Source organism: Octopus bimaculoides, unplaced genomic scaffold (assembly GCF_046866305.1).
Source record: "Octopus bimaculoides isolate indiv1 unplaced genomic scaffold, ASM4686630v1 contig161, whole genome shotgun sequence".
Taxonomy (NCBI): domain Eukaryota; kingdom Metazoa; phylum Mollusca; class Cephalopoda; order Octopoda; family Octopodidae; genus Octopus; species Octopus bimaculoides.
Genome location: NW_028315411.1, coordinates 47,372 through 70,011, shown reverse-complemented (window position 1 = coordinate 70,011; position 22,640 = coordinate 47,372). Strand labels below are relative to the sequence as shown.

At 39.3% G+C, this 22,640-nt stretch overlaps 1 protein-coding gene across 1 annotated transcript; it reads left to right on the top strand.

Moving 5' to 3' along the window:
- Positions 1 to 19,856, top strand: LOC106878996 (uncharacterized). The gene is made up of 24 exons (XM_089346790.1): positions 1 to 411; positions 1,353 to 1,469; positions 2,017 to 2,134; positions 2,764 to 2,829; positions 3,473 to 3,538; positions 3,883 to 4,064; positions 4,725 to 4,801; positions 5,635 to 5,708; positions 5,911 to 6,068; positions 6,841 to 7,045; positions 7,871 to 7,932; positions 8,371 to 8,430; positions 8,986 to 9,097; positions 9,572 to 9,619; positions 10,104 to 10,211; positions 10,476 to 10,520; positions 11,068 to 12,561; positions 13,455 to 13,577; positions 13,734 to 13,851; positions 16,024 to 16,177; positions 16,705 to 16,767; positions 17,062 to 17,134; positions 17,776 to 17,829; positions 18,535 to 19,856. The coding sequence occupies exons 6-24, from the start codon at positions 3,907 to 3,909 to the stop codon at positions 18,715 to 18,717; spliced, it is 3,369 nt and encodes a 1,122-aa protein (XP_089202916.1). The 5' UTR covers positions 1 to 411; positions 1,353 to 1,469; positions 2,017 to 2,134; positions 2,764 to 2,829; positions 3,473 to 3,538; positions 3,883 to 3,906; the 3' UTR covers positions 18,718 to 19,856.
- Positions 19,857 to 22,640: the final 2,784 nt, after the last annotated feature.

Sequence of the window (22,640 nt, the reverse complement as noted above, 5' to 3'; positions counted from 1 at the left end):
CGTAAAAGGGTTTTAGGGTTAGGGTTACGGTTACGGTTGGGGTTAGGGACGGAATTCCCTAACCCTAACCCTAAAACCCTTTTACGGAAAGCGACGATCTTGTTCAGAATTGTAATCAAAACGAAAGATCGCCGAATGGATGTCATTTCTCGTTAAAATATGTTTCTGTTTCCTGGTTTTCATCATCATCATCATCATCATCATCATTGTCAACATCGTTTATAACATTATCTTTCATTGTTGTCAACATCATCACTACCATCATCATCATTGTCCTTGATCATCGTTATCAACACCACCACCACCACCACCACCATCATCATCATCATCATTTAAATGTGTTCTTTATTTCTCTCTCATTTTTTTTTTCTCCCTTTCAGTTCTCTATTTGGATTACGTTGCATCTGGAAGGTAAGTGAAAGCACATCAGCACACACACACACACACACACACACACACACACCAATCAGTATATTTAAGCACCACCACCACCACCACCACCACCACCACCATCATCATCATCACCGTCATAGTATTCTGAGTTTGTACGGGTCAGATGGAATTTGTTTGAAGGAGATGTTTTCCACGGCTGGATCCCCTTCTTGTCACCAACCCTCACCTCTTTCCAAGCAAAGTAATGTTTCCACATGGCCAGACATGTTTTTGCGGAAGATCGGAAATGAAGAACACCTCTTGCATTACAGTGACTCTTGTTTACAGCTATCATGTGCAGTCAGGACAAGGAGAAACCTACACACACACATGTCCATCTGTCTATTAGTCTAACTGTCCGTCTATCAACACATACACATACATACACAAGATGCATTCTAGAAGTTGCCTGACTTTTTTTTTAGGGAGAGACATTTATTCATTTCAAACAAGTACAAAACTCTAATCTTCAACGTAGGGTCCTCTGATTTCAATGCACTTTGTGTTGTGTTCCAGCCCCTTTGTGAAGGCCCTATGGAAGACCTTCAAAGTGAAAAGGTCCAGGACCCTTGTCACAACCTCCTTCATCAAAAAGGAGTAATACCTGTAATTCAAAGGGGCCAGCCATATCATACTCTGTGTCATGTTGAATCTCCCTGAGAACTACGTTGGGTGTACACGTGTCTGTGAAGTGCTCAGCCATTTGCATGTTAATTTCACGAGCAAGCTGTTCCATTGACCGTATCAGCTGGGACCCTCGTCGTCGTAAGCGACAAAGTGCTCCTTTGCTCTGCCATCCTCAGACCGCTTCTTCCAGTGTTTGTTGTTAGTTTGCTTTTGTCCCTGTCACCTAGCAGTTCAATAGAAGAGACCAATGAAGTAAGTTATTAAAAGACGATGCCTTCCCTGTTTCATTCCAGAGCTCTGTCTTTCATTGAAGAATACGTAAGGAATGAAGTGTTACCCGACTATGGAAATACTCACACCACCACCAGCATAACCTCCCTGCAGACCACTTTGTATCGACACGAAGCAAGGTAAGTCATGGCACCACCGTCTTGGAGAATCAATCTCTTTCTAAATTTCCTGAGATTTGTAGAGCATCGATGAAATGGAAATTATAATTTTTATGGGGTTTTTTATTATTATTAACGAAGGCATTGTTTTCTTTACATTTTTCATCATCATCATCATTTAATGTCTGTTTTCCATGCTGGTATGGGTTGGCCAGTTTTACAGAAGCTGGCTAGACAGGAGACTGCGCCAGGCTTCTCTGTCTGTTTTAGCAGGGGTTTTATGGCTGGATGCCCTTTCTTCCTAACACCAACCACATTACAGAGTGGATTGGGTGCTTTCTATGTGCCACCAGCACCATATTTACTGATATTTGAGTTGCTTTACCAGTTCCAGTCAAACCATCCAACCCATGCCAGCATGGTCAACTGCCCCGTGTGCCACCAGTGGTTCATCACAAACTTCACACATCTGCCGTCTCATCAAACCCATGCAGGCATTGAAAAATAGACATAAAACAAAATCACAAAACCTATATTACTAATGTGATGTTTGTATTTCTCATTCCAGGGATATCATACGAAATGCTGCTAACGCCAGCGAACATGATGCTGTTATATTTGTGGGCAGTGGTACCACTGCTGCCGTTCACAAACTCATTTTCTCACTGGACCTTAAGGAACCCCCTGTAAGTCCTTATAACTTTTGTAGAAAATTTTTATTGGTATTTTCTATATTTTATTTTGTTAAGCTACTTAATTCCTGACCGCATGGTTCTGGGTTCAGTCCCACTGCATGGCACCTTGGGCAAGTATCTCCTGCTATAGTCTTGTGAGTGGATTTGGTAGACAGAAATTGGGTGAAAGCCAATCTTATCTTTTATCTTTTATCTTTTACTTGTTTCAGTCATTAGACTGCGGCCATGCTGGGGCACTGACTCGAAAAAATTTTAGTCGAATGAATCAACCCCAGTACTTCTTTATTTAAGCCTGATACTTATTCTGCAGGTCTCTTTTTGCTGAACTGCTAAGTCACGATGTGTGTGTGTGTGTGTGTGTGTCCTTGTGTCAATGTTTGCCCCTTACTGCAGAATAAGTATCAGGCTTAAATAAAGAAGTACTGGGGTTGATTCATTCCACTCACAAGGCTTTGGTCGGCCTGAGGCTATAGTAGAAGACACTTGACCAAGGTGCCACGCAGTGGGACTGAATCCAGAACCATGTGGCTGGTAAGAAAGCTACTTACCACACAGCCACTCCTATAGCTATATTTACAGTTTTGTATATTTATTGATTCTCGTTTTTGTTTTCCTTCAAGGTCATCTTTGCGGGACCGTTTGAGCATCACTCCAATCTTTTACCGTGGAGAGAAATTGGATCAGAGGTAAGTGAGGACAGTCTGAGGACGAGAAGAAGAAGAAGGAAAAGAAAAATACCTCTTAAAATGGTTTTAAATGTTGGAGTAGAAATTCTTTAGTTACACACATGTCCCTGAAAAGACCTGACCACCCCTCTACTTCTCTCTCTTACTGTATAGTTATGTCCCTCCTCTATAGCAAGACACCTATTTCTGCCCCCTATTTCTCAGTTACACTCTAACCTTTCATCATTTGATACTGGATCACCTCCTCCAATGTCCCCTCTGTTGTGGCAAGGCACTGGCTCCTGTCCCTCTGTCACACTCTAACCTTTCATCTTCTGACAAAAGTTCCCCTCCTCAAATGCCCTGCCCTTCTCATAATTCCTTGTCTTGTGAGTTACTTGGTGACCCTGCCAGTGCTGGTGCCATGTTAAAAGCATCCAGTTCACACTGTAATGTGGTTGGCATATTTGGAAGGGCATCCAGCAATAAAAACCCTGCCAAAACAAACACAGAAGCCTCGGGTAGTTTCTAGCTGGCTCCTGTCAACTGCCCTACCCAGGCATACATGGAAAATGGACGTTAAATGATATATATTTGTATATTTATGTATTTATGAAGTTCTCTGGTATGTGAGTGTGAAATCTTCATCTTCTTCTGTTCTTAGGTGATACAAATCAAGACAAACAGCCATGGCTCTGTTGATATTGGCGATTTGGAGAGGAACCTTCAGGTAAGCAATCGGCTCCAGAATTTCCATCCTTACCACTTTCTCTCCCTCTCAACAATGCACACACACACACACACACACACACACACACACACACACACACTCTCTCTTAATCTCCCTCTTCTCTCTCTCTCTCCACATCAATACACACACACACACACACACACACTATCTCTCTCTCTCCCTCCAACAATATTCACACTCTCTCTACCTCTTTACAATACACTCCCTCTCTATCTCTCTCTCTCTACCAATACACACTTTCTCTCTCTCTCTCACTCCATCAATATTCTCCACCCTATCTCCTTCACTAATACTCTCTCTCTCGCTCTCTCTACCATTTTCAGGAATTCTCGACCAAGAACTGTCAAATGATTGGCTGTTTCAGCGCTGCTTCCAATATCACTGGCGTCCTCACCAACGCCGACGCAGTATCTGCCTGTCTCCACAGATATGGGGCTTTGGCGTTCTGGGATTATGCCACAGCTGCCCCCTACCTCACCATCGACATGAATCCAGTTGTCCCTGGGTATGTAACAATCCATGCCACACATCATCATCATCACAAGCTGGCAGAATTGTTAGCATGCTGGACGAAATGCTTAGCAGTATTTTCCTTGACGCTACATTCCAAGTTCAAATTCCACCGATTTCATCTTTGCTGACCAACTCCTGTCAAACCATCCAACTTATGCCAGCATGGAAATAAATGTTAGATGATGATGATGTTGATATTAGATGTAAATTAACACACACATTGAATTTCCATTTTACACACACACATATATATACACATATATGTAATTAATAAATTCAATAATGGGATAAAAATCTTTTACAAGAATTTTATCAGGAAGCTAGTGTGTAAAAAATTCATAAGGCAAATTTCTATTCCCAAGAATATAATTATTCGTTTATATTTATATAAGGGCATTACTACAGAATAAAGCCACACACTAGACTTCCCAAATAAACACATTTTATTACCGATAATGTGTTTATTTGGGAAGTCTAGTGTGTGGCATTATTCTGTAGTAATGCCTTATATAAATATAAATACACATATATGTATGTAGAATAGATTATAAAATGCTTAAGTAAGCATTCTATAGATAGTCACCAAGATCCTGTTCTTTGTCTCTCTGGGTTTCCTGTCTTTCTCAATGGTTCTGTCTTTGATTTCTTTCAGACCAGATCAGCGCTATGTCTATAAAGATGCAGTTTATTTCTCACCACATAAGTTCGTTGGAGGCATTTCTACCCCAGGTGGGTATTGATTAACTTGGTTGTGTGGTGGGAGAGGCATGTGTGTTTTTTATGAATATATATATTTAGAGGCGCTGGAGTGGCTGTGTGGTAAGTAGCTTGCTTACCAACCACATGGTTCCAAGTTCAGTCCCACTGTGTGGCACCTTGGGCAAGTGTCTTCTACTATAGCCTCGGGTTGACCAAAGCTTTGTGAGTGGATTTGGCAGACGGAAACTGTATATATATATATATATATACAGTCTGAGGAGTTAGGTGGCCAGATGTTGGCAGTGATGTGGTCACAGAAATTGTCTCATGGCCATGACTGGGTTCTCTTTGTGTGATATGGTGCAGAGTCCTGTTGCCAGACATGGGTTCTTTCAGCAGCCACCCTCTTCACCCAGGGCAGCACTACCTCCTCCAGGCACTTGATGTAGCTCTCTGCATGAAGTGTCAAGCCATGTGGGAAGATGAACGGAGGCATAATGTGGCCATCACTAGTGATTACCCCAAACACCATGATGTGGACTGGATGTTTGATTTTTATCACTTTCAGTACATGTCCTCAGATTGACACCCAAACACTCTGAAATGTTCATATTTGACCTTCTGGCGTGAATGCCAGGCAGTGCAGCATATGTCCGAATTTCTGGTTGAGTGAATTGCGTCATGGTGCTGTTTTTCTCACACCCAAAAGTAAAAATATAAAATGGTAACAATTTACCTGTCGCACCCTGTTTATAAAAAGAAAGTATGTCTGTATATAATCCTTTGTTTCTTTCTGTACCCTTTTTTATTTATTTCATTTTGTAATCCCATAAACCCTTATTTCTGTAACTGTTCACTGCCAGGAATTCTCATTGCCAAGAAGTACCTCTTCAAGAACTCAACTCCAGAAGGCTGTGGTGGAGGCACAATATTCTTCGTGAGTATCCTCCTTGGCATGTCTTGAGATGTATGAGTGGAACTGCTTACTCGTGTGCCAGTGGTTGCTCATGCATCACGGTTTGTGTGAGTGTGTGTGTGTGTGTATATATATTATTTTGTGTTTGTGATTTTAACTTTTTGTGTTTTTCTTTCTGTTCCTTACTGTTCACCTCACTCTACCAACGTTTAAAATATAACAGGTGCGTCGAGAGAACCACCGTTTTCTACACGAACCAGAAATGAGAGAAGAAGGTGGAACTCCTGATATTGTCGGTTCCATTCGTGCCGGTTTGGTGATGCAGCTGAAGCTGGCTATTGGCACTGATGTCGTTGCACAGAGAGATCAACAACTTCTTAAGTAAGACTTTCAACTCTCCCAACACCAAAATAATTTTGTTGTTGTATTTTTATTAATTATTTACCAAAAATCATGTTGGGATGGTGACATTTGGAAAGCTCTTCATCATAGGTCTACTGGATCAGGGCTGACCTGGGGTTAAACAACAATTTAGGAAGGATACTTTAAATAACCTAATCTTACATTTGACTGGTTGAAATAGCAACTAAATCTCCCTCAAAGTGCTTTTAGCAATCTTATAACAGTGAAGGCTACATTAGGTCATGTAGTCCTAGATACACTATGCTTGATTAAAAGACACAAACACACACGTAAATATCTGTTACTTGTTTCATTCATTAGACTGTGGCCATGCTGGGGCACTACTTTGAAGAATTTTTAATTTGAATGAATTGACCACAGTGTTTATTGTTTTTTTTTTAAGACTGTTACTTATTCTATCAGTCTCTTTTGCTGAACCACTAAGTTATGGGGATGTAAACACACCAACACCAGTTGTCAAGCGGTGGTGGGGGACAAACACAGACACAAAGACACACACACATACACATATATGACAGGCTTCTTTCAGTTTCCATCAACCAAGTCCAATGACAAAATTTTGGTCAGCCTGAGACTGTTGTACAAGACACTTGCCCAAGGTGCCATATAGTGGGACTGAACCCAGAACCACATGGTTGCTAAGTAAGCTTCTTACCCACACGGCCATGCTGCACCACTTGTCTGGCTTTGCTGGTTTTTGTGTGAATGTTTTTCTTTTTTTGTATTTCAGAAAAGCCACCGACTGCTGGAAGAAATGCAAGAATTTGGTAATTTTAGGGACCCAATCTGTCCCCTCATTACCAATATATTCCTTCCTTATTTATCACCCGCAGACTGGCCGATTCCTCCATCACAATTACGTCACGGCACTGCTTAATGATGTCTTTGGGATCCAATCAAGAGGGGGCTGTGCTTGCGCTGGTCCTTATGCTGAAGTGAGCCCCTTCTTTTTTTACTTAATACATATTTATGTGTGTGTGTGTGTATGTATATATTTCCATATATATATTTATATATATATATATATATATATATACCGGAGTAAGCACATGAAATGTGCAACAAGGTGGAAAAAAGAGTACTCAAATACCAGAGGTAGAGTAACAAAACTGTCCGATGAACGGGAACGTGAAACTCAGAGTAACAGCTTTTTGTTATATTTCTGCTGCTTTTAAATAAAGTATATATATATATATATATATATATATATATATATACATATATATATATATATATATATATATATATATATATATATATATACATATATATATATATATATATATATATATATATATATATATATATATATATATATATATACATATATATATATATATATATATATATATATACATATATATATATATATATATATATATATATATATATATATATATATACATATATATATATATATATATATATATATATATATATATATATATATATATATACATATATATATGTAGGTGCAGGTGTGGCCAGAAGCTTCATGCAGTAGTGATACGATGAAGTAGTTGTATGCTGTCAACTTAATGTGACAGTCCCCTGAAGGGAATAATACTACTGTTGGTTAGACCTAGGAAGCTGCACCGCTTCCTGTCAGCCTTGACACAGTTCCTGTGTCCTTATGTTTACAAGGGGGAGACAAGCACCTCCACCCAGCCAAGCCTGCATCCAGAGACATGTTTTTGAGTCTTTGTTATTTTTCTTAAATGTTTGTTATTTTGTTATTTTTCTTAAACGTTTCTTTGAAGGATCTGTTAGGAATATCAGAAGAGAAAGCAAAGGAATTTGAAAATGTTCTCACTGAAGACAGGTTGGTAGATCGTCCTCTATATCAGTGGTTCTCAATTGGGGGGGGGGGGATCCATGTGACCCTTATTTTCTTGTTAAAATTTATCTGTAATAAATAAGCGATATTTCTACAAATTGCAGAATATTTAACTATTTTTGTTTTTCTACAGTTCTTAATAATATTTAATTCTAAAACGGCAGAAAGATTTTTTTAAGCATTAAATGGCTTTGAGGGTCCACTTGGAGTCCTTGGTTAAAAATGGTCGAGTACCATTGCTCTACATGCATATTACCTTTCCACCTATAATCCTCTATATACACAACTATACACCATCTTACATCTTATACACAATCCTCTATATTCATTACCATACACCATTGTACATTTTATATGCACTCCCTATATAGTCCTCTATACACAATATATATATTGTTCATCTCATTATGCTTTCTCTTCCAGCCGTCTTGACCGAGTACATTTGAAACGATACCGGGAGTATTCACCAATGGAAATCCTCAGGTGAGTCACCCGAACACTCCTCAGTCGAGTCATCAGGATGAAATGAGCTCAAGGATACATGTAGAGTAGCAGTTCCTGTCCTAGGGTTGGCAGATAGCCTAAGATCCCACAAATGGGATTGGGATTAGAATGTTGCAGAATCAACAAAATTGATTCTCCAGGCAGAGCCTGAAGCGTCAGAATAACTAAAAGTAGACCAAAATTGAAATGGTTGGATAATATCCAGAGTTTTCAGGGATTCTCTCCAAGTCGAGCAACTTCTTTTGTGCATTGAGAGATTACAGGAATATCACAAGATGGATTCTTCAAGCCAAGCCAGCCAGCAGCAGACTTGGTGGTAGACCAAAATATTTGGATAAGATCCATCGTCTCAGTGGATCACACTTGGGAATCCAACTGGAAAATGTAATGATGGATGCTTCTGATAGGACCCTAGAGAAGAGGAGGGGTCTGACCCTCCCAGGAATTGTGGGTGGAAAAGATGGAACAATCCTTGACCAATTCTAATGTTTTCCTCAAATTTTCGTCATCTTCTTCCACCATTTTTCTTTGCAGACCAGGATTCACCCGGCTAAATTTACCATTCTTTGTTGACAATGAAACTTTGGATTTTGTCATCCAAGCTGTAGAGTTGGTTGCAGAATTTGGTTGGCATCTGCTTCCTCAGGTAAAGATTGAGTCAATTTTAATAGGTTTCAAACAGTGGAATAGCCCTGTCTTTCTCTCCCCCCCCTCTCTCTCTTAGAAGACATCATCATCATCTTAATATTCACTTAACATTCCGAGCTCTCAGATGTTGGATGGTATTTGTGGAGGTGGAGTTTCTACAGCTGGATGCCTTTCCTGTTGCTAACCCTCACCTGTTGCCAAGCAAGCTAACATTTCCCCAGAGTTAGACATAATTTTCATGGAAGACTGGCAAAAAAATAAAAAGACACTGCTTGCATAACAGTGAAACTCATTTACAGCTGCCATATGATGTCAAGGGAAGCAGGGAGTAACATTAATATCATCAACATTTACTGCTTCATATCAAGTCATTTATTATTCTGTGTTATTCCAAAATAGAAAAGAAAGAAATCTTTATCATAAAAATGTTTTAAGTGTTTTTCCTCATGAATTCTTCTTCCTTATTTTACAGTACAGGTTCAATCCGGAGACTGGAGAATGGAGACACAAGGATCTTCAGGTTACTATTTATTATTATTATTATTATTATTATTATTATTATTATTATTATTATTATTATTATTTTATGTTTGACTTTTGTTTTGCATTTGTACAAGTTGGATCCAAGTCTCACCCAGAGACCTCAAGAGACAACAAGTTAGAAGTTCATGTAGGTGTTATGCCTAGGGTACCATATATTTGGATTTGTACGTAGTGTGTTGTTCTAGAGAATGTTTAAGAAATCATAAGAAAATTATGTGTTTGCTTTAAAATTTGAGATCACATAGACAGTATTTTACGTAGGATATGGCAGTTCCCCTGAGCACTATCTTTTGAACTTCAGCCATTTCGGGGTTTCCTGGTATATGAGCTAGGTAGTAATCAGTCCGTTATTATTATTATTATTATTATTATTATTATTATTAAAGGATTATTATTATTATTATTATTATTATTATTATTATTATTATTATTATTATTATTATTATTATTGGTGTTTCCAGGTGTACAAAGACAGAAAATGGCTTGGCAATATTTCCTATTCCTCAGGTGCCATGAAATACAGATCTCAAAAGAATGGTTATGGCAATTCTTCAGTACCAGATTACCAGGTACGTGAACTGAAGCTGTCATCACCATCACCATCACCATCATCATTTGTCATTATCATCATCATCAACAACATCAAACCCAGCACCTTCATCACCACCACCACCACCACCACCACCACCACCACCACTATCACCACCATCTCCACATCTACCACCTCCACTAATACTACTACTACCACCACCACCACCACCACCATCATACAATACTAAATCATGTTCTCCTTTCTCTCTTCTTCTGTCTCTCCATCATCCATGAAACTCCAGGAGTGTTTAAGAGAAGCGAAAGACTTGTTCAAGACTGCTGAAAAGGTATGTAACACTCTCTGATTAATAAACAGTCAGTCTTTGCATCAGAACTACCGCTTTGTACTGACATGAAGGTTTCTGGTTCAATCCCACCTGCGGCTAGTATCTTCTATAATATAGAAAAGTTTTATGAAAGAAGTCAAAGATTTTGAGTCAAAATAAGGAAATATGGTTAAAGAGACTGATAAAGTTAGTACTAGGTTTAAGAAAATGAAAATAAATACTGGGGCGGAATTGTTTCATTGAAATTCTTCAGGGCAGTTCCCTGACGTGGCCTTAGTCTCTTGACTGGAACAAGTAAATGATAAGAGACACACATAAACGTATGTATGTGTTTGTGTTTAGCTGTAGGTATATATATATATATATAATATATATGGATATATAAATGTATATTGTCTGTGTACATGTATGTGTGTGTTTACATATATATATAAATACAAGTATATCTAATCATACACACGCACACACACACACACACATACACATACACACACACACACACAGACATACACACACACACATACAGCTTTTTAATTTATCTTTGCAGATGAAAATATCACTTCCCGATCAGAGTCTACTCTTTGAGAATGGCACCCAGCATCTGAGGTGGTTCCTGCTGCCGTGTGAAGCTTACACCTGTATCTCTGAAGGGACTTTCACAAACTTCATCTCGTTAGATGCTCTACCGTTTGTTCCAAAATCTTTTGCAAACGCCAACCGACAGGAAGAAAGTTCCGATCTCACCGTGGTCGCGGGAAATAACAGAAAAGATGGTGTTGGAGAAGAAGGAGATGGAGGGAGAGGAGATGGAAAACCGGGAGACCAAGAAGTGGAAGAAGAAATAGAAGTTAAGCAAGAATGTGAAGAAGAAGAAAGTGGTACCAACAAAATTGCTGCAAGTGTGCCACAGGTGGCAGCACAAAATGCGATTCATGAGAGTTCTTTATGTGACACTGGTATGAGCCATAGTGAAGAGTTCTGTAAATCGATTAAGAATTTCCTGGAGAGGGGATTTTCGTTTGGTCATTGTGATGATCTGTCGGTCAGTTTTGACAAAACATTGGTCTTGTCTGAGAGTGGACATGGATCTGACAATTTGGACGTTAATCCTACCTGCACTCCAGTTGGTACTACTCTCGATGCTGCTTTTAATCCTCTTAATCCATATCTCTATCCAAATCCAGTTACAAATTCTCATCTTTCTGATGCTACTAATGTTAGTCCTAATCTTAAGTTATATCATGATCCTGGTCTTAGCTTAAATCCTAATCCTAATCCTGATCCTAATCTTAACACTAGCCATAACCCTAACCTTAATTTAAATCCTAATCCTAATTTTAATCCCAGTGTTAACCCTATTCATAATCCCAATCATAACTCTAATCCGAGTTTTAACAACTCTAATCTTAATCGTAATCACACGCCCAGTTATAATTTTAATCCTAATCGCCAAATCTCTAGCTTCGAAAATTACAAACTGAAGTCCTCATCGAAGTTCCAGAGATCGACAACAACAACAACAGCAGCAATGACCGCAGAGGGGAGGGGAAAAGAGGAGGAGGAGGAGAAAGGGGTGGCTAATGTGAACAGTTCCTTTCCGAGCAATCGGGACGAAAGAGAGGAGAGTTGCAATGAAACTCCAGAAGGGGTGATGGATAAAACTGGAGTGGGAGTTAACAGTGTTGGACTTGCAGTAACGCAGCGCAGTGGCTGTTGTCATTGCAGTAACAACAATAATGCAGGACATGGTGCAACACAGTGCAGTTGTCACGGCAACGATAATGATACAAATAAGGAATGTAGGGACTGCTGTTGCAGGTCCCTTAGTGAAACTACAACCTTGACGAAACCGTCGATGACACCACTGTCTGAAAAGGGACCGGATGTCACTGCTACTGGGGCTGCGGGTTCTAAGGCAGAGCCACAGATGACCCAGTGTTGTCTGCGCAAAGCAAAGTTGAAGACTGACCAGCGGAAAGTGACCAAGAAGGGCAATTTGTGGGTTTCACCACCGAAAGAGTTGTTCACTCCAGTCATTGAGGTAAGTAGAAGTATATATATATATATATATATATATATATATGTGTGTGTGTGTGTATATATAAATATATATATATATTCATATATCAATGTATACATCCAGATATATAAATACATATGTGTGTGTGTGTCTATATAACTTCATATTTTTGATATGAATACATTTCTAACCACATGGTTCCGGGATCAGTCCCACTGCTTGGCACCTTGGGCAAGTATCTTCTACTACAGCCTCGGGCTGACCAAAGCCTTGTGAATGGATTTGGTAGACACAGTCATCATCATTTAATGTCTGAGTGTGGAACCAGCCCTTAGCCACTGTTGTTCTTAGGTCTTCTCTGACTCAGAGTAGTAACACCTGTCAGGTTAGCAGCTGTGGGTTAATTAATGTGTTTTGGAAGCAGTTCAAATGCTCAAACCCTTGTTGTGTGTCCCCTGGGAAAGGAGAAGTTTCGCGGAATCAACGTCGACAGCAAATTAAAAAGTGGAGTTCCTCGAGTGGTCCAGTGCCCTATTTGACACCTGTCTGAGAACTCTAGGGTAGATGTAGCTCTCCAGCCCAGAAAGGCAATTCTTCTACAAGAAGACCACACCAGTTTAAAGCCTACAGCTTGCTGGTCACTGCAGCCGTCTTAGACCACCAAGCCATTGTGGTCAGACCTTCAGATCTAAAGAGTCTGACAGGATTGTATTCATTGACTCTCACTTTAAAGCTACTAAACACAGGCAGGAACAAAAGCCCTGCAACATGAAGGACCATTTTTACATAGCTACATGAAGCCATGTTGCTCTTTCCTCATGGTCTTCAGATACGAAGGACCTGCCCTCATCATACCCCCCACCACACTGTTCTTTTACTGTAATATGTATGTATTTCTATCTCTATTGCTCCAGGCTATTGCAGACTACAATATGATACAAGATGGGGATCGAATATTGTTGTGCCTTTCTGGGGGTAAAGATTCCCTCTCCATGTTGCATATTCTTCATCAATATCAGTTCTATGCTAAAAGCAAGGTAAAATCCTATTTTATTATTATCATTGTTACTACCACTACTAGCACCAAAACCTCTTCCATCTTCTCTTACTCTTTAGAAATTCCCTCCCACATCTTTTCGCCATTTTAAAATTTTTTAGAAAAATATTTTTCTCCTTATTCATTTTTATTTTAGGGAACTCGCTTTGATATTGGTGCTGTGACAGTTGATCCCCAGACCCCTTCTTATAATCCCAGTCCTTTGAAGAAATATCTAAGCTGTTTGGGTGTCCCATATTTCTTTGAATCTCAAGGTTTGTATTACAAACATACTTGTATTTATGTTTTTTTTTAATGTTATTATTGTTGTTATTCCTTGAACCCTTTCGAGGGATGCTGTCCTGTACTTGGCTCTTAGAGTACAAGGCATACAAGTGAATACAAGCAACAGGGTGTTAACCCCTTTGGTTAAGGCGCAGGAGTGGCTGTGTGGTAAGTAGCTTGCTGACCAACCACATGGTTCCGGGTTCATTCCCACTGCGTGGTACCTTGGGCAAGTGTCTTCTACTATAGCCTAGGGCCGAGCAATGCCTTGTGAGTGGATTTGGTAGACGGAAACTGAAAGAAGCTCGTCATATATAAATATATATATATATAATGTGTATGGAGGTCAAACACGTCTGAAACCCATTTGGACGGATCGAAATGATTGTCCATTCTGTTGTCGCATTCCTTACTACAATATTTTGGTGATAAAAAGGCAGTCAGCTGGCCGAACCGTTAGCACACCGGGCGAAATGCTTAGTGGTATTTCGTCTGTCTTTACGTTCTGAGTTCAAATTCCGCCGAGATGGACTTTGCCTTTCATCCTTCCGGGGTCGATAAATTAAGTACCAGTTCCGTACTGAGGTTGATGTAATCGACTGCTCTCCCCTACTCCAAAATTTCGGGCCTTGTGCTTCGAGAAGAAAACATTTTCGTGATAAAAATAGCAGTTCTTACGAAGTTACTTCCCTTCAATTGTGTGTTACCAAAATTTCCTCCTTTGAATCCAGTTGGGATTTTCTTCTCTGGCGTTGAGAATCGTTTACCTTTTGCTGGTTTTCAATCGTTAGACTGCGGCCATGCTGCTGCATCGTCTTGAAGAATTTTACTCCAATGTATCGACCCCAGTCACGGTGATGTAAACACACCAACATTGATTCTCAAGCATTGGTGGGACACACACACATAGGCGCTCGTGCACACACACAGCAAGTTTCTTTCAGTTTCCATCTACCAAATCCACTCAAGGCATTGATTGGCCCATGGCTATAGTAGAAGACACTTGCCCAAGGTGCCATGCAGCGGGACTGAACCCAGAACCATGTGGTTGAGAAGGAAGCTGCTGACCACACAGCCACGTCTGCGCCTACACAGTTAATGCATAATTAATTAAAAACAGTGTAAATTATTAAATAAGCATTAGACTCGAGAGAGTAACCTGCATATTAAATGGTAAAATTCTTCAGATTTCTTTGCAAATATATATTTTCTTTGAGTAATTTTCTGTTAAAACCTAGCTTCAGCTTGTAAAGTGGCCAAAGTAGCCCCTCCCACCAAATAATTTGCCCCTTGGTTACATCTTTCCTCTTCCTCACTACAAAGAAATATTTAACCCATTAGCATTTAAACCGGCCATATCCAGCCGAAAGTATTCTGCTTGTTTTATGTTCAAACTGGCCAAATCTGGTCTCTCACACCAACCCTACAATATCGTTTTAAAAATTAACAGCTACCTCATCAAAATCTCATAGCTACGAGATAATGCATGATTAGTTCAAAACAATGTGGATGAAAAAGCATTAATTTTGGTAGAATAATGCAGACACTAAAGGGTTAAAGAAGTTTGTCTGACAGCCTCCTCAGTTGCTAAAATGGCGAAGGCGCTGCTCTGGACGATGGCAGGGGAGATACCATTCTTGTTTAGCATTAGGTCAGTCATGACCAACCTGTGTTTTATTCAGACATAGTGTATCTTGGACTAAATTATCTAATGTGTCCTCCTTTGTTGTAATTTAGCCCCTGGTCATTCCTGATTTAGTAGACACCTGTGAACAAAGTATTCCAGGTGTGACCATTCCATTTTTTATACAGATATAGTATACCGAGGACTTGTGACAAAAATTTGAAATAATAATAATAATGATTATAATAATGATAATTATTATTAGTGTTAAGGCTATGAACTGGCAGATTTGTTAGCATTCTGGGTGAAATGCTTTGCGGTATTTTGTCTGTCTTTATGTTCTGAGTTCAAGTTCTGTCAAGGGTCAGCTTTGCCTTTCATGCTTTAAGGAGTTGATAAAGTCGAGTATAGGGGTCAATGTAATCAACTTAGTCCCTCCCCCAAAATTGTTTGCCTTGTACCAAAATTTGAAATTATTGATATTATTGTTTACTACTACTACTACTACTACTACTACTACTACTACTATTACTTCCAGGTATAATGGACACAGCCTCCAACCTCCCGTACAAATGTGAGTCGATTTGCAGCTTCTGTAGTCGTATGAAGCGGGGACGTATCTATATGTGTGCCCGGCGAGAGGGCTACAATGTTGTGTCCCTGGGACAACACTTGGACGACCTCGCTGAAAGGTAAAGTTTCAAACTGACAGTCCTTCATTGTATTTCCCACCACCATCCTCCTCCTCCTCCTCATCATCATCATCGCTATTGCCCATGTTGTCATCATCAACATCATCACCATCATTACCACCACCACCACCACCACCATTATCTACATCAACTGTTTTGCATTAGCCATATTACAGTGGTCCATGCATTATAAAGCCACACAACTTATATCTTCTATAGTTACACTGTATATTGCAAAATATGACTCCTATCTATGTTTTCTACATTACAATCTCTGTATTTCAAAATGTGACCCCCACATATCTGTCTTTTCTAGTTACACTCTCTGTATTACAAAATGTGACCCCCATATATCTGTCTTCTACATTACAGTCTCTGCATTACAAAATACGACCCCCCCCCCCCACATATCTGTCTTTTCTAGTTACAGTCTCTGTATTACAAAATGTGACCCCCACATAACTATGTCCTCCACAAGTTAAATAATATTCTATGTTCTTTAAATCTTTCTCTCTTCTCTTTTACAGTTTCCTTATGTCTTTCTTCCACAATGGAATCATGAGGACCATGAAGGCTCATTACACAGTTCAGTGAGTACAATACAATCTCCTGCCTTTGGTGTTTCTTTGTGTGTGTGTGTGTGTATAAATATATGTATATTAATTTTTAAGTCAAGTAATATTTAAAAACAATTTTACACTAAACTGAAGAATTACTCAATACTTTTTGTAGAGTAAATATTTATACTTCTTCCAGAAGAGTGGTGATGATAGTGACTTCGCAGTTTCATCCTGCTAGCTTTTATCAGCTAACCGGCCGAAACTTTGAAGTTTCTGTGGACATTAAATGATAGTGATGATGATAGTATAATTCTGGTCTTGCAGGGATAACGACCTCCGAGTTATTCGACCTTTGGTTTATGTCAGAGAAAAGAACTTACGAAGGTTTGCTGAAAAGGTAAAAACTAGAGAACATCCCTCTTTCAGTACATCTATTTGTCTGTCTGTCTATTTGTCTGTTTGTCTATTTGTCTGTTTGTCTATTTGTCTGTTTGTCTATTTGTCTGTTTGTCTATTTGTCTGTTTGTCTATTTGTCTGTTTGTCTATTTGTCTCTCCATTTATATATAGGTCAGACTATTTCTGTCTGTTTCTACAGCTGGATGCCCTTCCTAATTCCAGCCACTCTGAGAGTGTAGGGGCTGCTTTTTATGTGCCTCCAGCACACTGGTTGTCAAGTAGTGATGGGGGGGGGACAAACACAGACACATTCACTCCCTCTCCATACAAACACACCCTCACACCCCCTCTCATACACACACACACCCTCACACCGACACACACAATGAACTGCTTCCAGGTTCCATCTGCCCTAAACCCACTCACAAGGCCCTTCATTGGTTTAGGGCTGTATTAAAGATGCTTGCCCAAGGTGCCACACGGTGGGATTGAACCTGAAACCATGCAAGCTTCTTACCACACAGCCATACCTGCCCCTATATTTACTTTACATATGCTCTTTGCCAGCATCTCCAGTGACATCATGTGACCGACCATGTGACTCTCCTCTCTCTCTCTCTCTCTCTCTCTCTCTCTGCAGAATCAACTTCCTGTCATCAGTGAGAATTGTCCAGCCTGTTTCGAAGCACCAAAGGTAAGATGGTGGTCACAGAATTGAGGGTGGGAGGTGTTTTTTTTTCTTTTTAGCACAATGTATCTAGGATTACATTATCCAATGTGTGTTGCTAGGTTTTACCAGGTTCATGGTGAAAAATTATAATAAATTATAATAAATTATAATAAATTAGGTTGGGGCTGCAGGTGTTATCTGTTATCTTGTTACTTGTTTCAGTCGTTAGACTGTGGCCATGCTGGGGTACAGCCTTCACGAATTTCAATCGAATGAATCAAGCCCAGGACTTATTTTTGGTTTTTAAACCTGGCACTATCAATCTCTTTAGCCAAACTGCTATGTTATGGGGATGTAAACACACCAACAGCGGTTTTCATGTGATGGTGGGGGACAAACGCAGATACAAAGACACACACACGGTAGGGTTCTTTCAGAGCATATACACTCGAATCGTGTGGTCCATTCATGGCACTTGATTTATAACTCAGAGATGTGAGTTCAAATCCTAGGTCTCAGTACATGTGTATTTTGCTTTTTATTTTTTGCTGTTATTTCTAAAAGGCCTTACCTCCATGTAGAGCAAGGATGGGTAACCTTCTTTAAGATGTGGGCCACAGGAGATGTGGTTCTTCAGGCCACACTATTGTAGAAGTTTCCCCTGTGTTGTTGCTGTCTCCTCTGTCGTATAGATAGTGTCGTGTTAATGTCTTGCGACTTTTATTGCAGGAACGTCACCGAATGAAACAACTGTTGGCAGCACAAGAACTCCTCTTCCCGAAGATCTACAACAGCATGAGGTCTGCAATGACACCTATTATGGCTATCAACAAAACTGGCTTTAGTTCCAAGGAGCTGTTTGGAGTGATGCACAGACAGGAAAATGGTGATGAAGAAGAAGACGATGATTGAGTACCATGGAGAGAGCAATTCAGCGGAAATCTACAGAAGCAGCACGAGATGTGTAATGAGATGTATCGAGGTTATTAATCAGACTGGATTTAGTATGAGCGAATTACAGTATTTGTTGGCATAAGAGACTCATTGCTGTATAAAATGCACTGCAATTTCAGCAGAACAGTCAGGAAAAAAAGATTTTAGAGTAATAAAGCCTATGGGAGATGCGACTTTGCATATAGGACCTGGGGTAATTTTTTGGTAAAGTATAGTAATTAACCAGCAGCATCGCTAGGGTTGATGGTGTGACACCTGGTGCTGTAATTCTTAAACTTTTGTACTGATTTTTCTTTCTATAAATCTCTCAGTCCTCTTAAGAACTAGAGATTTTAGTGAAATGCAGTTTGTCCAATAAAAAAAGTATTGAACGAATGTGAATAAAATTTGGTCATACAATCTAATGACTGCACCATGTTACAGGATTTTTGTCCTTGGCTAGCAACTGTTATTTCCACATTTGCTGACCCCCTAGAAAGTATGAAAAAATGGTTAATATTTCCTTCAAACTTTGCTATTGTTACAATATTCATTCAAACCTCAAAGAATCCCTTTCAACACATGGTTATGATGCTCCCCCTCTACTCCTCTTCATGATCAGAGATGCATATATCGTCAGCCACTAAGGGACATGCTCAACTGGTTATGGTCAAGTGACTGACAAGCAAATCTGTGGTATTGAGCAGAATAGTTGCTATAACGATATTTCTGCTTCAGCAACTCAGCATTGTATCTGTGTGAAATGTAATGGGAAATAGGTCAGTTTGAAAACATTGATGTGCAGGGTGACAAAAGCAGAGTTTGAAGGAAATAAAAGTCATTTCCTTTGGTTACCAGATAAAAATCAAATAAGAAATAACACTTATTGACCAAAGACGAATAATAATAAAAATTTTATTACACTATGCTGGTGGTGTACATCGTGAATGTGGTTTTTTTCTTGTTGTTCTTTGCCTGTTGTCATGTCATTTTCACCTGTCCAGGTAGGTTGAATACAGATAAAGTGATTACACAGAAATGTTTTCACATATTTTTACAGCATTGATTCCTGGGCCTCAGTTTCCTAATTAAATCGTTAATAAATTATAAATAAATAATGCCACTGACTTCTTAATCATTGCTTGAGATATTAATTTTATTCAGTAGTTTTTTTTTCGACTTCACTGGTGCCAGTGGTATGAGAAAAAAAGCACCCAATACCCTCTGTAAAGTGGCTGGCATTAGGATGGGCATCCAACCATGGAAACTATGGTGAAGTAGACAATGGAGCATGATGCAGCTCACTGGATCTTGTCAAACCATCCAACCCATGCCAGCATGATGTGTGTGTCGTGTATCCGGTTTCACCAGTCCTCAGTCAAATCGTCCAACCCATGCTAGCATGGAAAGCGGACGTTAAACGATGATGATGATGATGATGATATATATATAATCAAATTAAAACATAGGGTAAAAAATCATATATTAATTAATATCGATTTATTACCAGGAAGCTAGCACATTTAAAGAATCAGAGATTCAGAAAAAATATCTGAGATCTTAGGGGATTAAAGTATATTTTTATATATAACGATGACCACTGAAGTGGACATTTAATGTGCTAGAAATGGACCACATGTGTCTACTAAGACCTAAATTGTTCAGGTCTTAGTAGATGCATGTGGTCCATTTCTAGCACATTAAATGTCCACTTTAGTGGTCAACATTATATATAAAAATATATATATATATATATGTGTGTGTGTGTGTGTGTGTGTGTGTGTTTGTCTCTCCATCACTGCTTGAAAACCTGCTGTTGTTGTGTTTACTTCCCCCATAGCTTAGTCGTTTAGCACAAAAAGACAGACGGAATAAGTACGAGGCTTTAAAAAAAAGTCCTGGTGTTGATTTGTGTGACTGAAACAAAAAAAAACATTCAAGGTGGTGCTCCAGCATGGCCGCAGTCAAATGACTGAAACAAATGAAAGAGTAAAAGGATATATATATATATATATATATATATTAGGCCTCACGTAAGGGACAACAAGGGGACGCAAATTCTGGTGGTTTGCTGTGCCTGAGAAGACAACAAGCTAAGTAAATACGTGGACACCCTTGCATACAGGTATGTCTCCTGCATCCCTGTCCTAATCTTAAGGGCTCATGGTTGCCGGTACCCCATAAAAAGCATCCTTGCTGGTGCTGTGTAAAAGCACTCAGTACCCTCTGTAAAGTGGTTGGCCCTAGGATGGACATCCAGTCATAGAAACCATGCCAAGACAAACGCTTGGAACCGAGGCAGGTCTTCAGCTGGCCAGCTCCTGTCAAACCGTCCAACCCATGCCTGCTTGGAAAAACAGACGTTAGAAGATGATAATGATGTCCAGCCAGCCACCACGATCAACCGCTAGCCACTAGAGCATTTTTTATTCGCTGTTCATTTGTGTTCCTTTCTGTCGAAGAGCATAGTCCCAAAAGGTAAGAGACTTTCTCATTTTCTCGAGCGTTAGACTAATACATCTGTTTGTTGTTTATACACCTGTCTTCGTCTTTTATTTATTATTTTTTTTGTAAATTCCAACTATATATATATACATATTGTAGCAAGTCAAAAAAGCCGGCAATATGGCGTAATGGTCGTCTGCTCAAACAAGCATAATTGTTGATAATCCCATTGGTTTGTGTGATAAGTAGCTTGCTTACCAACCTCATGGTTCCAGGTTCAGTCCCACTGCGTGGCATCTTGGGCAAGTGTCTTCTACTATAGCCTCGGGCCGACAAAAGCCTTGTGAGTGGATTTGGCAGACGGAAACTGAAAGAAGCCCGTCGTATATATGTATATATATATATATATATATATATATATATATATATATATATATATATATATATATGTGTGTGTGCCTGTGTTTGTCCCCCTAGCATTGCTTGACAACCGATGGTGGTGTGCTTATGTCCCCGTCACTTAGCAGTTCGGCTATCGAGAGATCGATAGAACAAGTACTAGGCTTACAAAAAGTAAGTCCCGGGGTCGATTTGCTCGACTAAAGGCGGTGCTCCAGCACGGCCGCAGTCAAAATGACTGAAACAAGTAAAAGAGTATATATATATATATACGAATTCTAAATTTTCGTCAAAGAAATTTTGCACGAAATACGGTTTTCCGAATTCGTACAGGGGCAGTAATTTTAACCATTGGGATTACCAACAATTATGCTTGTTCGGGCAGACGATCATTAATTACACCAGAAAAATTGTCAATTTTGCAAAAAAAAAATCAACAAAAAACAATCAAATCAATCAATCTCTCCACACGAAATCGAAGGGTACAAGTTACCCGCTTAAAATTTGGGCGCCAAAAAATTGATCGCTGAAGGACAAAACTGTCTTGCAACTGAGGTCTTATACATCCTTGGATCTCTACATCCAGTGATTTTAGTAGGTAAGTAAACGATATTGTTTTAATACGCTTTGACTTGTTTCACACAAACACTAACATGGTTTTTGTTTTGTCCAGACATCGTTACCACTTGGTTTATTATTGTTTTCAAAGTTCTTTGACGTTTCAATCTTAATGTAAACCACAATCTATAAAACGTATTTCTGCCAAATGTCATCTTAAAATATGTGGAAAGAGGGGGGGGGGACTGATGCAGTTTGTAAAGAAAGGGGACTGATGCAGTTTGTAAAGAAAGAGGGGCTGATGCAGTTTGTAAAGAAAGGGGGACTGATGCAGTTTGTAAAGAAAGGGGACTGATGCAGTTTGTAAAGAAAGGGGGACTGATGCAGTTTAGCACCTTCAAAAGTGCATTGTTTTAAAAGATTTCTGTATATATATATATATATATATATATATATATATATATATATATATATATATATATATATGTGTGTGTGTGTAT